At 38.3% G+C, this 17,577-nt stretch overlaps 1 protein-coding gene across 1 annotated transcript in view; it reads right to left on the bottom strand.

Annotated features, from left to right (window-relative positions):
* The window catches only part of GALNT12 (polypeptide N-acetylgalactosaminyltransferase 12), a 46,174-nt gene that overhangs the window by 20,551 nt on the left and 8,046 nt on the right, over positions 1 to 17,577 (bottom strand). The window contains exons 2-5 of the mRNA XM_064431002.1: positions 11,935 to 12,104; positions 11,027 to 11,216; positions 7,479 to 7,664; positions 5,096 to 5,213 (exon numbers count right to left, since the gene is read on the bottom strand). Of these exons, the coding sequence (XP_064287072.1) occupies positions 5,096 to 5,213; positions 7,479 to 7,664; positions 11,027 to 11,216; positions 11,935 to 12,104 (664 nt within the window). The remainder of the gene's footprint in view (positions 1 to 5,095; positions 5,214 to 7,478; positions 7,665 to 11,026; positions 11,217 to 11,934; positions 12,105 to 17,577) is intronic.

Below are 17,577 nucleotides of genomic sequence, written 5' to 3'. Positions count from 1 at the left end.
CATCAAGTGGATCCATTAGCCTTAGCACTCTGTACACATTTTTGTAATTACATTCTTCTCCTCTGAAAACCAAGGACTTTTGGCAGTTCATCTACACAGCCACTTTCCCATCACCCATTCTGATCTCAAGTTTGATTACTTGAAAGGAAAGTATAGCTAGGCATTTCCTATTCAATATTGTATTTGACCACACCATGGCAGATGCCCTGTTTCTGAAGGGTGCCTGAAACAAGGTTTCTGAAATTATGCCAGATGAGAGGAAGGCCGGATATGTTCCTGTACTTGAGCTAACTTGAGGCTGTTATCAATGGCTCTGACAGACTTTCCATAAAAGATTTAGAATTCTCCTCATGTATTCAACCATGCATAAGTGGCAGCTCATCATTCCTTTGTAAATGGAAGACAAAGGAAATTAGCTGGGATAGGCTTAAGGGGTGGAGGTTTGCTCCCTGATCACCTTCTTGTCTAAGACATAAATTTTTAATTACATGCCATTCAAATGAATACAGCAGGACTGAAAGATATGAGGTAGCAAATAAAGGCTCTGCTGCTAACAGTGTCAAAAGATCAGTGGTGGGACTTTTCCCACCTCTCTCTGGGAGTTTTAGGGATCTAAAAAGATAAAGTACTTAGTTTTAGACTGCTAACTTTTAGTGGGTTTTTTAAAGTTACTTAGAATTTCTCTAAAATTTCTAAATTTGGAAATTAAGGAGTGTCATCTCCATTGATTTGGTTTTGGATAACAAACAAAACAACATCAGACTTTCTGCATGGCACAACACTGTATTTATTTTCTGAAGTGTAAGCACTGTAATACATGTGTTTACTTTTAAAAGAGAGTTTCTTTAAAGATATAGCTAATTCATTAATCAGCTCTAGGGAGTACTGGATAATTATTATTTCCTGGATTAAAAATTTTAATTTATTGTTTTCCATGTGAGGTTCTTCTCCTCGTTTTTGCTGCTTTTCAGGGAAGGAGTATATTTGTCATTTGAACAAAGATGATTAAAGGAATTATACAAGAAAACTAGAATTCTGCACTAATATTTTAAATGATTTGCATATTTTCTTAGGTAAGTTACTTTACTGCCATTTTGAAATCTGCTATGAAACCAACTATCCACTTTCACTTTACAACTTCCGTTTTTGAGATTTATTTCTAAACAACATTTTTCATAATTATTATTTCTATGTTCAAAATTATTTTTTTAAAGCTACAATTTACCATTCAAGATTTGTCAGCAAATATTAAGAGCCATAAGTTTATTAGTTTAATAATTTCCAATGTTATATTCCACATAAGAATTATTAATTCACCTTTATTTATCTACTTTTAAAAAAGGTATTAGGAACAGAAGATAAAGACTACTGAAATAAAAATGTAGTTAAGAAGGAAGCACGTGCTTCAGCTCTTCCATGATAAAGTCTGATTTCAAAGGAATGAAACAAACTGACCATATCTCTGTTAAATTGATGACAAAAAGAGAATTCCATAATAGCTGAATTTTTAATAATTAAAGCTCTCTAAAAAATAACTGTAGGTTGCTAAGCAATGCTCATTAAATTCTAAGTATTTAATAAAAACAGTACAAAAATTATCTTGTCATCCTATTACAAAAGAAAATTGAATATACTTCAGCTAAACAATTCCTCAAAAGGTTTATTCACTTTCATTTTAATGGAAAAATTATGACCTCTATATAAAATCAGGTACAAATGAATAGCCATAAAATAAAGCGAGGAATTGAATAGAGAAAGTTGATTACTAAATGCTAAATAAGTGGCTATGCAGAAGATTCTCCATAAAACTCGTTCAACCTTTTCTAACAGAAAAGCACATAAGGTTTCATGCATATTTTGCAAGCTCACGTACATTTAGATCTGTTTCTCTACTAGGTCTGGGTAACTCACAGCTCTCATTATGAAAGCACACATTTTTCCTCCACTTCAATAAGAAAATAAGGTGACATTCCTTTTTTCACTTTCACTTTCATCTTGATGCATGCAGACTATCGGCATACTTTCTTTTGTTTTCAGAGACAGACGGTGGCATTATGAAAACTTACAGAAAATGTTCAAAATCTCACCTTGGAATTGCTCTTTCTGCCAGGGTCTCTGGACAATTGACCTTGTGCTGGGTCAATGAATACTAAAGAATAAAAGCTCTACCAGCTCATTCTAACATTTTAAGACTATCTGGAAGAAATAAAAAATATAGAAAGGACGCTAAACCCTAAAAAAGGGCAAAATGTGGAAAACCCTACGTTTCTGCTGCTCTCTGTCTGCTACAATTTTTCTTGACAACTTGTGGCTAAGCCCCCAGTGTGGTGCTCATGCACAATCTGCTGGAAGCTGGGTGAGTGGAGAGGCACCCCAGACACACAGACTCACCCTGGCTGCTCTCCACACAAGACAGAGTTCCAGATCCAGACAAAAAGAAACAATACAAAAATACTGGAAAAGAGAAGACCCCAGGTGTTCTGAGGCATATCACCCAGGCTTATGGGCAGTAACATTTCTAAGAAAGGCCTTTTTGCACATGGCAGGCTGACAGACCTATTGAGCCTTGGTCCAGAAACAAACTTACATTGCAGTACCCTTTGCAGGACCAAGAGCAGAGAGGGGACAGGAGCTGCAACCAGGTTCCCTTTGCTCTGAGTACAAAAGGGAGAAGATGAAAGAGCATGTTTTGAATCCCTCAGAAAGAGGAGTTTCAATGCCCATTATGCTCATGAAGTGAAATTTTATCCAGCCAAATAGCATTAAGCAATCCAAAATCAAGGTACATTGACTCGATTCTGCATTCAGCACGTAGCCTCCATCTCTCTTAGTCATCATGCTTTTAGTGAAAGCTTTGTCCTTGTTGCACCTCTCAAAACCACAGAGAATTTCTTCAGCTCAGAATAATCAAAGTGCAAGAAAGAGAAGGCTTGAGGACAAGTCTTTTCATGTCATTGGGAGAGAGTGGTGTTTTCAGAGACGAGAGAAACAATAAATTAATTTACAGTGGTTTTGAGTAGTTCTGCTCCTAATTTTCAGGTCTGACAGGTTTAGAAAACATGAGGACAACAACACTAACAATGATTTATCCCTTCCGACCTCTTGGAACACTGCAGGCAGCCAAAAGAACACAGTTAAACAACATCGTAGCACTCTGCTCTGTTCCACAAAAATCCTCTCCACACAGAGCACAAGTACAAGGGCTCCAAATCAAACAGAGCAAAACATGTTATGTACAAATACCCAGATGCTGCTGGCAATCTGCACTAGGAAAACTGGCATGGCCAGGCATATTTGTTGGCCATTGCACAGCCTGGCCTGTTAAATCATTTGTCTACCAGGAGTTGCTTGAACCACCTGCTGGCTTTGACCCTTGCAGAGTGTTTTTGCACTCTCTTCTGGGGACTCTGCTTCTCCCTTTGTGCTTCTCCTGTGTGCTAGACCACCTCTGATGCTTCTTCTGTCCCATGAGGAGACCACAGTCCTGCATGCTGAAGGAGTAGAGGCACTGCTCATACATCCTGCTGCACCCTACGGAGTCCTGGCTCAGGGGAACCACTGACGTAAAAAATAAGACTGGCTGCCAGAGCTGCATAGAGGTCAGTGGCAATGGAGGGGGAGCAACAGCTGGTACTGGGGCACTCTGAGCCAGAAGGAAGGGGTCAGACTGTCTGCAAGCCTTGGTCTCCCCAGAAGCAAGACACAAATAGCAGAAAGCCAAGAACATCATGCCAAGTGTGCCGTATTGGAGGTTTTCTTCAAGGAATTGAAGTTCTGGGTACACCAGAACAGGAGACTCCTGCTTCAGAGGGTCACAGGGCTGATGGAGGTGGGTCAACTGCTTCTCACTTCAGGTGGAGGCCTGCTGAACTAGACCAAGACTACTGAGTAGGCTGTATTTGGGTTTACATACCAGAAGCTGTTCCCTAGGTGAAAAAGGAGGTGATCGTGAACTCAGATCAGTGTTTCCAGCAGAGAAGTCTCCCTCCAGAAAGAAACCACACCGACTCTAGGCCTGTGCTTGTTATCATTCCTAATAATTTTTTTGCTTATACCCTCTTTTCTACAATTTCTGCACTGCAGGCAGCAGGAGACCATAACAGCAGCCAGGAAGACTCCATGCTTCTCTGGTTAAGACAGAGACATCCAGAGACACAGACTGCTCATGTCTCCTTTCTCAAGAAAGTGGTTTTGTAACACTAAAATGCTATTTAACCTTGAAATCTGTCGTCACTTGGCAAAAAAATCCAAAAACCCTCCTGTACCATGAGTCAATTACTCACAGAAATGCAAACATGACCAGAAGTAACAGATTTTGGGCACAACAGACAAGGATAATCCAGGATAATAAACTGTGACTCTCTGAAAGCCAAAAGAGGCACCCCTCTTACATCACCACTGGATGGCTTCAATGAGCTAAGTGTGATTTGGGGTAAAGCACAGGCAGCCAGTGCTCAGTGGGAATCAGCACAGGTAGCAGTGGAGCAGAGGAGAGCACTGCTTTGCCGGTCAGTCTGGACTGTCCTGTGTCTCCTCCTGTTTTCCTGCTGTAAATCCTTTCCATTACAGCTATCTGACTCACGCCTGAGCACTTGGTCACGCCTCCTGTGGGCACAACTCTACAGTTACTGGAGATCTTCCCTCCCACCCTTTATAACCTTTGTACAAACTTTTTCTGAGGTGAAACAGAATAAATCCTTAAAATTAGTACAGGGGCTGCCTTCTCCTGCCCCACTGGGAACTGCTCGCTCCGTCAGCCACAGCAAGAACTCTGAGTCACACCAAAGCACTACAAATCTTCTTCCCAATGACCTCCTTCAAGCTGCAGGATGTAAACTTCACCCACTAGTATCACACCCTTTTCACATTTTATACTAGAGCTCAAAACAAAGACATGTATTTAAAAATTGCTTTAAAATGGCTATTTGCAAGAAAAGTACAGCTATCCTGAAGTGAAAGAACAAGATACTTCCTAAATACTCCCTTCTTAGCACTTGCTTACATTACAGCTACCTCATTAAGTAAAAGGGCATGAAGAAAGAAACAGGAACTTGTTGTATTCTGAGGAAAAGCAACTTTCAATTAAGCCACCTACCCTAAATGAGAATTCAAGGTTTTCTCCTCCCCAGACTTCCATTCCTGTGTCATAGGAACCAAGGTAATCAAAATACTTCTTGCTCACAGAAAATAATCCACCTGCCATGGTTGGAGACCTAAAAAAGAGAATAGTAACTCTGAACTGAATAAAAATAAAAAGTATTAAACCAATGCAACAGATTAAAAAAATACAATATATTTTTATTTTCTGTTTTCTCAGTTTTTTTCTGGATACAAAGTAACAGTTAGAAATTTATCAATTATTATGAGGCCATTTGAATTTAATTTTGTAATTAAAAAGGCATCTGAAACAACACTGGAATATAAATATATTGTATTAAAATAATTTTTTCCAAGTGCAGTATCTGTGAGTAAATGAAGAGCCTCTTCACATAACAAAAGATTACCTTCTTTGTGGCAGAATTGTATTAGTTGGCTCTGAAATTCTAAGTTCTATATCCTTATTTATTTTACTTAAGCAATAATTAAAGAAATACTTGTGCTTTAGTAATTAACACCAACATTCTTGATCCCACTAATATCAACTGAAAAAAACCTCAGATTTCAATTATTAAGTAACTATAGCCCTTAAAGAGATTTTGTTTCTTTCTAAGAAAATCTACCCATCTGTATGTTCTTAAATTTTTTACTAATTTTGGGGGGGAAAAAAAATTAGGAGTTGTGGCTGGGTTCTCATTGAAGATCACAAGGCCCAGAGTGACAGCACACTTAAGGGATGTACTTCCATTATGACAGAGTGTGCACATATACATAAATTTGTATTTGTTCAGTATTGTTCCCTATTGTTTACAGTCTTAGGATGCCTTTCTTTAAAGTGCCAAGTATATAATGTTGATTAGACCTAAGTTCAGTTGACATTATGTGAATTTTACTAAATTGCTGTTGAGGTAAATAACAACAAAGTGAGATGCATGATCAACTACTCTTAATCTGTCAAAACTAATTTTACCAGCTATCTTTTTGAAGCAACACTGTCTCACACTGTCATATGTTGTTTCAAAGAATGGAATGAGATGAGACAAGACAGAAGGAAAAAAAACAAACTCCATAACCAGTCAAGTCCTTCTGTCTCCCTCCAGATCTCTCCAAACCAAGCTGGTGGTGACACCACTCCCAGCCCTGCTGCTTTCTCCAGACACTTGTCGTGCTCACATTCCTCAGGCTACCATGAAACTTTATCCCTCATCATTTTCCTCTTGGCATGTCAAACACAATTCTTTTTATCATGAAGAAAAAAAAGCATCATATTTGAACTAAATGTTTTAAAAAACATTTACTCTATTTGGATTTTTTTAAGGAGGACATGGACTAATACATGCTGAGAAAGACTCAATTACTATCTCACTTTTCCCATTAAAAAAAAAGTTAATTCTGTTGAGGATAATATTTAATATTTGTGAAATACTGGGTATTAATATAATGATAAGCAACTTACAAAAAATCAAGAAAAATTAATAATTCCATATGTTTGTGGTCTATACAATAACAGATAAAAATACTAACAAAATGATGGTGTTAAAAATGCCAAACAGGTTAATTTACTTCAATAAACTGCTGAAATACAGAAACTTCCATAGCAGATGAGGCTAGGTTGAACATGGCAGATCCTCAGCTGTCAGGATCACATCTACCATTCCCATTTTCCAGATGCCTTGTTTGTTCTATTCTCTTACCTCTCCTAAAAATACAATGTTGAGTAACAATTTATACCAACTGATGGCATGTTGTTTTAAAATAAAACAAAATTAAAACCCATAATGAAGACATCAGCCTGAGCTCTGCAAGTTAGCCCTTCACAGAAACCATGGTGGATAGAGCCATGTTGTTTCACCCCAGTAAAGAACTGGCAAAATGATTCAACTCTGAAAATAGCACAGTGAACTACAACTATTATTACAGTACAGAAAAAAAAATCCTCAAAACTACTTTTACCTTCTTACTGTTTTTTTACAATCTTACTGGTTTTTTTTCCCTTTTCATCATTGCCCATGATACATTTTTTTTTAACAACACAGAGTTCTTTGCTTTGCCCAGAGGACATCCTCCAGTATTAGTTAATCAGTTACACACTTTCCATGTGCTGGTAAGCATTTGTAAGAGTTTGTCAGGAGGAGTCAAGAGACTACTTTGCAATAAGCTTTCCATATGAAAGATGAAACCGGATTTTCATCTTTTAGAACACTATTTTTTCCAGGAACATGGAACAAACAGGAACTATTTTGGAAAAAGTGGGGAACTAAACAAAATACATACTTTTAGTAATATGTTAATTTTCCAAATATCTTTCAGCACCTGGCATTTTCAGGTAAAATCAAAAACACATTCCACATTCACAGTTTCTAGGATGCATAAAAATTAACCTGATCACATCGGTCTTGGACTTCCTCCGTTTTTGTTCTCTTTCAGGGGTGCTGTGCCAAGTGAAGACCAGGCGCCAATCAAATCCACCAATCTGTGGCTCACCAGCATTTCCCAAGTACTCAAATGTGTTCCAGTCAATAACATCAATAACAGGGCAGACAACAGCTGTTTCTTCTTCAGCAATCCTGGTAAGGTTTTAAAACAAAAGGGTGACTTCCATTAGAAACATCTCTAAAAACAAAAATAAAATTAAAAATTAAAAAAAAAAACCAAAATCACTAGAACTGACAAGAACAAAGAATGCTTACAATAGCAAACATGAAGTTTTGCTCCTTTTCAATTCATGCTGCAATAAGAAGGAAATGATGGTCCAATAAATACAAGAATAACCCCCATTCTCCTACATCAGGAGGATGTATCAGGATGGACTCCGCTGGCAAGCATCAACCTTCCTGGATGATGGAAGCAAGATATGCCAGATGGCTTGAAATAACACATTCAGCATCTGGCTTGGCTGCCATAGCCAGCACCACTTTATCAAGAAAAAAAATGTTCATTTTCTTTTGTACAGGTAGCTGTTTAAGAGAGCAGTCTGATTGCATACTTTGCAGTGATGAATAATAAACTAGCCAGACTCTTGGCCCTTGAAATCATGGCTGTTCTTGTAACTGTGATCATCTGCAAATGTTGTAGTGAGTACTGTAACATGAACTCAAAAAGAAGCCCTGAGCTTAGAAGAAATCAAACCTGCAACATGGGAATTAGACCTCCAACAATGAAACATAACTGAAGGAGGACTCAAGAAACCCTGGCAACATAGGAGATTAAAAGGAGAAAAAAGATAGCACTGCAGAATGACATTCCTAATACCAAGGGTGATCTAAAGATAGTCAAGATCTTTATCATACTAAGAATACATCAGAGCTGATGACATTTCTTCCAGGTCTACTTCTACAAGGAGATAAACCACTTCCTCCCATTTCTCAATATCATGCAGGGTTTTCAGGATTCCTCTCCGAAAGGATTTGTCCATACAGAAGGTAGTGGGATTATTAGCCTTCTCCTCACCTTCTGGAATGGCCTCCCTCAGTACTAAGAGCAATGTCAAGCACACAAGCTCAAGCCAAGGTCTTTCTCCTAAATCACTGTTTAGCATCTTCCCTGTTCTAGTGTTAGACATTCCCTAATAGTTCAGTGAAATAAAGTAACTTGTTTGACTTAGAGATGCAGATATGCACTTTAGCCCTGCATCTTGCATTTATATTTTTCAGAGGTGAAGGAAAAATGAACACATCATATTGTCAAACCAGAGATGCTGTGCATCTGTCATTCAAAGGAAGCTCATTCCTCATGGGATTGTTAGGCTAAAAATCTGTAGACTGACCAAGGGCTCATACTTGTGAAATTAAAGTAGCTTGTAATGGTTAAATGCAGCAGAGAACAGCAGCAATTCCAAAGTAGTATTGTCTGAGCTGAGAAAGACTGCCCAAAGTGTGAAATGGCCTCTTGTTGCTGGAGGGAATATGTAAAACAGCTGTTTTCTTCTTTATGATCTCCCCTTGAGACCTTGTCTGGTAGAGCACACAAAAGGGCTTATACAAATATTGTTATCTTCTGTCTCACTTGCATAAAACTTTGTACAAATCCTCATTGAACAAAGCAATGAAAATGATACCCACACATAGAGGAAAAGGAAAAAAAATACCTAAAGAATAAAAAGTAAAAATATTTTCCACCTCCTGTAATAAGTAGGAAAATAAGTAAAAATCAGGTAGCTGGCATATGGTTTCAATTATGAAAGGAATGAAGTAATTCAAAAGCCATCACCTTTTCTCTAAGTTAAGAATTAACTAGATGGTATAATGCACAGGCAGCTTACAAACACAACTATGTTTGCACTGCAAAATGCTAACACTCTTGTATTGCTGCCATGCATTTGAGTCAGATATGCTGCAGAAAAAACCACCCTTAGAGATGTATGTCTGCATCTGCAGCAAGAACAGCAGGAATTCCAAGAGAGGGATAACTTTTTACAGGTGGTGACTCCTGCGTTTAAAAAAAATCCCAATCCTTCCTCAAGATTGCCATCTAGTGGTGCTAAATAAGCGAAAATATCACACACTTTCCCCCATCATACACTTTTTTAGGCAACAGCTGTAAACCTGTGCTCATGATTTGATGTTTATCCCTTTTCCTTTCTTCACGCTATCATAGCTACCCCACAGTTATCTGGAATGCACTCAGTGTGAAATTTAGAAACAAGATAAGTATGACAATTTTAAGAAAACAAAAGACTGAAATTGTATTCTAAATACAATTTGAAAGGGACACGGGGAATTTGGGAACACAAGTCCCACTAGGAATCAGGAAGACTCACACACATCAAGACAATTTGTGCTTTTGGAAGTCTCTTTCCAGTTTGTATTTGGGCTGTATTTTCTGGTCATTTTCTGTACTCTACAGTACCTAGTGGGAATCTTAAAAGGATCCAAATCAAAACACTGGCCTTGAGGAAAGATTTTTTTTTTTCTTTTAATTATGTTTTAAAGAAAGTTGGTTTTCTATATACAATATTTTGAGGTCCGATTCAGGTCCTGTATCTATCAGTATCTGCTAATGGCATCCAAGGGGTAAAGCCATGAGCTGTTAGCAACAGAGGCAAAACCAACAGAGCCTTGTAATGTGATGCAGGAGCAGCAGGTGCTGTGGTGAGGTGCCAGTGGCTGAACCCACAGCAGGAAAAGTGCATGTATGGCTGCTGGCTACACATGGGTGAGGCTTCAAGAATACAATAAATATTCTCAGCTGAAACAGAAGGCTAGTGTTCTGGTTTCTAGGGGTTTTTATTAGAGTTTTGGTTTTTTTTGTTGTTTGTTTGCTTGCTTTTAATTAATGAAAGTTTTCTGAACAGCCTGACGGATTTGCAGAATTAACAAGAGACCACACAGACATAAAGTACAGTGTCCCAGGACAGATGGTTTCCAAGTAAGAGTCAGTGTTGACACAACATTTACTCCTCCCTATCCTACACCAGGATGCTTTATGTCAGAACCAGTCTGGAAAGGTGGATTTGCCCAGGACTAAGAAGATGGAGCTTATTGACTTGTACTATGCAAACATTGCCCTGCAGGGCACACATCTTCCCAGCAGACCTTCTGCTCACCTAGCTGACAGAAAAAGCCTCCTTTACCAATGTAGTTCCAAAGCTGGAGGTGAGGACTTGTCTTCTTGAAAACCAAAACTTTCCATTGCCTGAAGAGGCACCTTTGTCTTCAGGCAAAAAAAAAAAAAATTCAAATAAACAAAAAACCAAAAACAAACAAGCAAAAAACCCACCAAAACACCATATCATGATCTTTCAAACTTCCATTTGCATTTGCTCCCCCACAGCCAGGAGACAAACACCAAACACTCTCAGTGCCTCAGGGACCAGACTGCAGTAACCTTTGGTGAACCATGAGTCATTTTTCCACTGCACAAGTGGGCCAAACTGTCTCACCCCTTCGTCTCCAACGGGAGAGAAAACAATCCCAGAGCACAAGCTCACCTTGCCAGCAGTGGCTCCAGCCAGCCCTCGTGGCATTCACAGTGGCAGTCCAGGAACGTTAGGATGTCTCCTTTTGCCACAGACGCCCCCAGCAGCCGGGCTCGAACCAGCCCCTCCCTCTTATTTGCGCGGATAAGACGCACCTTGCGTAGGCCAGCCACGTAGTTTTCCAAAGTCTCCTTTAAATGTTCTGTAACAAACCAAAAAAGAGGGAATAATATAGTCTGAAATGATTTGTTTATGTCTTGCTACAGGAAGCTCTCTCTTCGCTAGCATATTACTTAGAGTAGGGCTCTAAAGATTATGGTGCTTTGAACTCAGATTTGGCTATATATGTTTAGAAAGGACATGAAAAAAGCACAAAACTTGGATTTGGACACAAATCACAGTTACTTTTAAGTTAAAGTTACTTCACATTTACCTCTGTAATAAATTTCCAGATCGATAAGAGCTTCTCAAATGTTACTTAAGACTTTCTGTATAAAAGTTTTATTCTTAACACAATTCATGTGTGGTGGAAAATGCCAGCATTGCCTTTATATCCTGTTGTTCAAACAAGACCAAAGAACTAGGTCACTGTCATTATATGAGACAGCAGGGGAGCATTGGTGCAATCGAAACTTGCTCAATTCAGGAAACCTGAAGTGCTCTGATCAGACTGTAGTCTATCTATACGCAAAAGCACTCATATTACAACACAGCAAATGTGCTTCCCCATTCCAAACTAAATTTGGTACATAAGCCAGATTTTTCACTGACACACTACAAGAAAAACTATTTTTCAGTGAGAGGTGTTTGTTGTACAGTTTTGTGGTATGTGACCCAAACAGTATAACTCTTTCTCCTATGAATTGGCTGACCAAACAAGCCCATCAACAATCGATACTATTTAGACTTATTCTTCCTACCTTTGTCACTGTAATCATCTACAAGGATAATTTCTTCCAAAAGTATGTCCGGAGATGTCTCAAGAACACTGTGAACAGTTCGCAGAAGTGTTGACCAAGCCTCGTTATAAAAAGCTATCACAACAGAGGTTTTTGGCAGGTTATAATAATCATATTTCTTCTCTCTGCATCTGTAAAGGGGGAAAATATTTAGTAGAAGTGCAAAACCATTTATTAATTTTCAGGAAATAATTCTCAAATCCATTTGCATGCTAGTTACTAACTGCAAGCAAGAACACAGAATGGATCTTAGAAGAACTGCATGTGTGTGGTAAATTGTATGAGCAGATATTAGGAAGTTGCTCTTACAGAGGTTCCATTTCCACAGAAGCATTATGAATAAAATTCTGCAAATGATCAAGTGATCGAAATGTCTAAAAAGAAAAATAATAGGAGGTATTCTGGGCTGGTGTCTGTCTTTCAAATAGAAGAACAAGCAACGGCCAAAATGTGCCTCAGATTAAAGGAAAAACAAAAAGAAATGTAAAACCTAAGTGCAGTAAAAACAGCAACATAAACTAGCAATAACTGTTACTTTGGAAAATAGAACAAGTGCTAGACAGTAAAAACATGACTGTGAAGGAACAGCAACATATAGAGAGAAAAAAAACCCGAACCAAACAACCAGCAACAAAACTGAAATGTATGTACACTGAAGCAGAATTTGGAGAGACCACACAACTGGCATAATCTAATTGTGAAATCCACAGAAACATAAAACATATATAGAAATGCATGGGTTTGGCTCTATGGAGAGCCAGAAAGTTTGCAAACCTTGGGATTAAGCTCCAGAATGTATTTCCTATAAATATATATATGAACTTCCCTAAATGAACATAAGGATGCCAAGAAAGTTATATCTGAGCCAAATGTATAATTCTTAAATGAATCCCCTGGTTTAGAAGAATTTTAAAATAACGATGGCATCTTCTACAATTTCTCCTCTTTGCTTAGAGCATTCTGAATTGGCAGTTTTTATTGCCTACAGTCAACAAGGCTTGTAAGGGGCAGAAGGACAGACTTCAACTTCTGTAGACTGCTAAATCACAACAGATACCAAGGCAGGAAGGACATCTCTCCTACCAAAGCAGAACAGCAACAAGTCCTCCAGAACATATGCTATGGGGAGCTGAAAAAGAAAATTAAAACTAATCAGTAGAAAATGCAACAGGAAAATACCTTAGGTCAATTTAGGGGCATAAAAATTCCCCAAAACACTAAGAAAATTATATTAGAAACAAACTGCTTACCTATAGCACATCGAAAATATTTTAACAAACTATTAAGTCTGCTGTGTCTGCAATCAAAAAAGGCTTATAGCTTTCTTTGGAGATTAGGCAGTATCTACTAAGATCTGTTGTACAGAAGGAAAAAAAAAATCTGAATCTGTAATGCCTAAAATTAAAACTATTATAAAGGAAACAAAAAGTCTGTAGAGTAGTTCTGTAATAAATATGTGAAAATGGGGAAGCAACAAGCACAAATGACACTCGGGCAAAGGAGGCACCCAAAGGCTGCTTCTCAAACATGACAGGAACACCATGTGACAACACCTGTGCATACAGACTTACATACATAGGTAGGTACAAATAGACACACACATTAATGTAGTGAAGTACAAGAATGCCTGTCCCTCCAGGATGTAACTTGTCCTGAGGGGCTTTCACAGAGGGAACTGTCTCACACCACCACCTGGTGACAGAATTGATTTATTTAGCCAGACATTCAAGTATTGACATATAAAAAGGAGTGACAAGTGACATTTTAATTAACTTCTTTATTTTTAATGCAGAAAACCCCGCTGTATGAATCCAATTTTAGAAACACATATTTAATTTAGCCTACTGAAAAACATTTCTGCTCAGTGCTGCCAGGAAAAAAAATATCCATATATCTCAGTCACTTGTACCAGGTAATTTTGAGTTCATTTCTTGATGGAAAGAGGATCTCTACATATCCATTTTAGAAAGCTGAAGGAAAATAGAAATAAATTTTAAAAAAACACCAGGAAAGCATTCTTTGAAAAATATGTCAGGAAGATTCATGGAAAAATAATGCTGTATTCCATTTAAAGAAAGGAAACCCAAAAGGTCTAAAGAAGCTTATAAGTCTAATTATAGATTAAAGATTTCAATGGATTTGCCTGAAATTACATGCAGGAGATGGAAAACATAACTTGGCACAGAGCAAGGCAATCCCCACACTGTTTGTGATTCACTGTGCATTGCTGCCTCCTTCCTTGAGTACACCCCACACTGCAGGAAAAGGTCAGCCTACTACAGGACATACCAGAGCACACGTTTCTTAGGTTTCCAAAGTCAAGAAAGAGGCCAGCACTAAAAAATGGGTTTAATTTAGCAGTTCCGTGGTGGAAGGCAGCACAGGAGTGCAGAGAAGAAGTGACCCACCACGGTAGCAGGGCAGGCTGCTGGCCAGCATGACCACACTGACTTGAGCAGTACCATGGATGTCCTTATTAAAAAGCCAAAAAAAAAAAAAAAAAGCCACATTATTCAACTTCTGTGTAGATTTGCATGTTTATCTCAGATATTATTTCCAAGATATATTTCTTGCTAAATTGCTAGAAGATCTCAATTGTTAGCAGTCTCAAATAGTGTTGTGAAAGTGAAACACACTTTTCCTTATCTTTCTGTAATGAAAGAGTTTCACTAAGCCTTAAAAATTAATCCCATTCGGGAGATTACAAACCAAAAGCATTTAAACCCTGGAAAAATTATAGCATAAGAAAATCTTTAAAAAGCTAATGAATCCCTGAAATGGAAATTCTTGGCAGTGCAGCTGAATAACAATTAAGTGGCATGCATATGGACACTAAACATTGCCACTTCACAAGATATGAAAATTTCAAAAAACCCACTATGAGTACAAAACCTGATTTAAAGCCTAGTGGTCATACCACATCTTTTCCATTTCTAAACTCCTGTTTAGCACACAAGTGCCTCAGCAGCCCATCTTCTGTATTCAGACTTGCAAACTTCAAGATGTACTTTTATTATCCATGTGTCAGCCAAGTATCCCAGCTCCTACTTTCCAAGTGAATCATTTCACTCCTACTTTTGAATTATTCAGAAAAACAAATGCATATCAATTACAGTATGCCATTAAAATGACAGCAACTGGTGACAGCAGTCCCAAAATACGTTTTTGCAGACACTAGGAACATATATTTATGCATACTATACTGCAACCTGCTTTCAGCTTCTCAGTAGGGCACTCTTTGGTGCCTCGAACCCATAACACCATTCTTTCCAATAGAGAGGATCATGTTAAGACAGGATTAATTGCATCTCATGTTATTCATCCTAAAAACTACCTCTGAGCTGATTGTCTGGATTCTGCAGATCCATAAAGACAGATCCAGAAGGATCTCGCCTCACCTTCCTTAAGCCATTGATTCAGCACAGCCCAAGAGACCTCAGTGGGTCCCTCTTATCTATAGAGGTTTAATTATAGAACAGTTGCTTAACTTTTCTATGAGTAAAGTTAAACGTGGTCCCTACCACTGGTTGTGATACATCACTTTGAACCTAGTCATCATAACTACCAAATGGCTGGTAAAAACATAACACAGACATAAGGAAATTAGTTGCCTGTAAGCGAGACATTTCCAAACTTGGAAAATAAATGCAGATGCATTTGAAGTCCAACATTCTTTCACTATTCTCCTTATCTTATTCAATCACAGGAACTTGATTGTTCTGTAATAATTAAATGTATTTTAAAATAAACAATTACCTAAATTTAAAATGGCACGTTGTGCATGTTGAGTGGGTTACTTTTCTTCAGAGAAGTACACATATCTCTAGTCAACCTGATTTTGGTAACAGTTATCAGATACCAGGATCAGTTACTGAGGAAAAACCTGTTGCCAACACATCCAAGAGGCTTTTCTAGAGGCAACAAAATAAACGCATATAGTTTTAAACAGGATTCAGATTTCAAAGACAAACACTGGTATATAATGAATAATAACCACAACAGGTATGGCAATGCAAAGGAGTGGCACCTGCCCAGTGTCTGCCCTCTGGTCAGTTCTGCTCTCTGCACATTCACTAGAAAATGCACAAGCAGAAGCTTTGTGCACAGTACAGTGACACTCAGAGAAAACATGGCCAGGACTGCCCCAACCATCTTCCAAGGAGCAGAGGGGGACACTACAATGCTCCAGCAGCATCCTGCTTCTGCAGCATCCTTCATTTCCCTCAGGCATTTTCTGCCACACTGGGTGGGTGTGTTCCAGGGATCCTCTTACTTGATCACTGTGGCATAAGACAGGCATAAAACAAACAAAAGCTTTGTCTTTTGGCATTTCTTATCAATTTACATCCATATTTTAGAATTCTAAATATGTTCATCCATAAATCTTTAGATGGGAAGAAAGAAAAATTAATGCTGCTATGTACCTGAACACAGAACCATGTTTACTATGTACCGCCCTTCCTCTGTGGTTCACTACAGCTTCTACCCAAACAACTAAGTTCACAAAATGCAAACTGAAGCCAAACACGTAAAAGTACATCATCACACATCCAAATTCCTGTGGATTTTTGGTTTTGCCTTTTTTACGCTGCATTTTTAAATCACAGTCTAACCGAGAGTAAAGAGCTGGCAAGTTTAATAAATTAACCTTGGAATCTACTACACTACACAGTCTTCTGTTAGCAGGTTTTACAATAGGTTATTTATTAGAAACTAAGGAGACATCACTCAGGAAATGCCTAAACAAAATTAAATGGGTTGTTTTCAAGAACATTTGTGTCAATTAATGTAATCACTCAATTTATTTCTTTGTAAAGAGCTGTTTCTCTAAGAGATGTGTATCTATACACAGGGAGAGAGCATGAATGTGTGCACACTGGGCACACTGCCATGAGTTAATTAGGAATGGTTGCTGACATGCTCTTACTTGAGACTTTCACCACAACTGTGACAATGATACAGAAAGGGAAAACAGACTTTCAATCTCCACATTTGATCTTCTATATGCACTGTTACTTATATTTTAAGAAAAAAAAATGAAATGCTCTCTGAGTTTTCAAAGATTTGTTAAGAACACAAACTGCTCATAAATTATTTAATGCTTTCAGAAGGTATACTGCGTAAGTTTTGGTTTTGAAGTTTCAATCTGAATGCCCTAGGCAAGTTCAGGATTGCGCAGCTTCTCTCAAGAAGTGCAAAACAGCACATGTCACTGCTGAAGCTGATTTAACTTGATTTATGTGACTACAGTATGTGACATATACACCCCATCCCAGTGTCACCTGGAAAATACTGCCAGCGTTCTACTTCAGGCTGGCTTTCACATGCTGGGCTAGGAACCAGGTTGGCTGGGCTTGTGTGATGGGCCATAGACATGCTGACCCACCACAAAAGCTCCTTTCCTCTTTCTAATTTGAACAGCTAAAACACCAACTTAAACTGCTCTTTCAGTAAGAGGTAGGCTCAAAAGTGGAATTTTGTAAGCTGTAAGTAAATGAGGCTGATGGGGATGAATGGCAGCATCCATGGGCACCTCAATCTAGTTTCACCATCTTGATTCCCACTCCATAAACTGCAGAAGCAGCAATGTGGGCATTAGAATCT

This window comes from Passer domesticus, chromosome 1, assembly GCF_036417665.1.
Source record: "Passer domesticus isolate bPasDom1 chromosome 1, bPasDom1.hap1, whole genome shotgun sequence".
Lineage (NCBI taxonomy): Eukaryota > Metazoa > Chordata > Aves > Passeriformes > Passeridae > Passer > Passer domesticus.
Note: the sequence above shows the minus strand (reverse complement) of the source record. Positions and strands in the feature narration are given on the sequence as shown.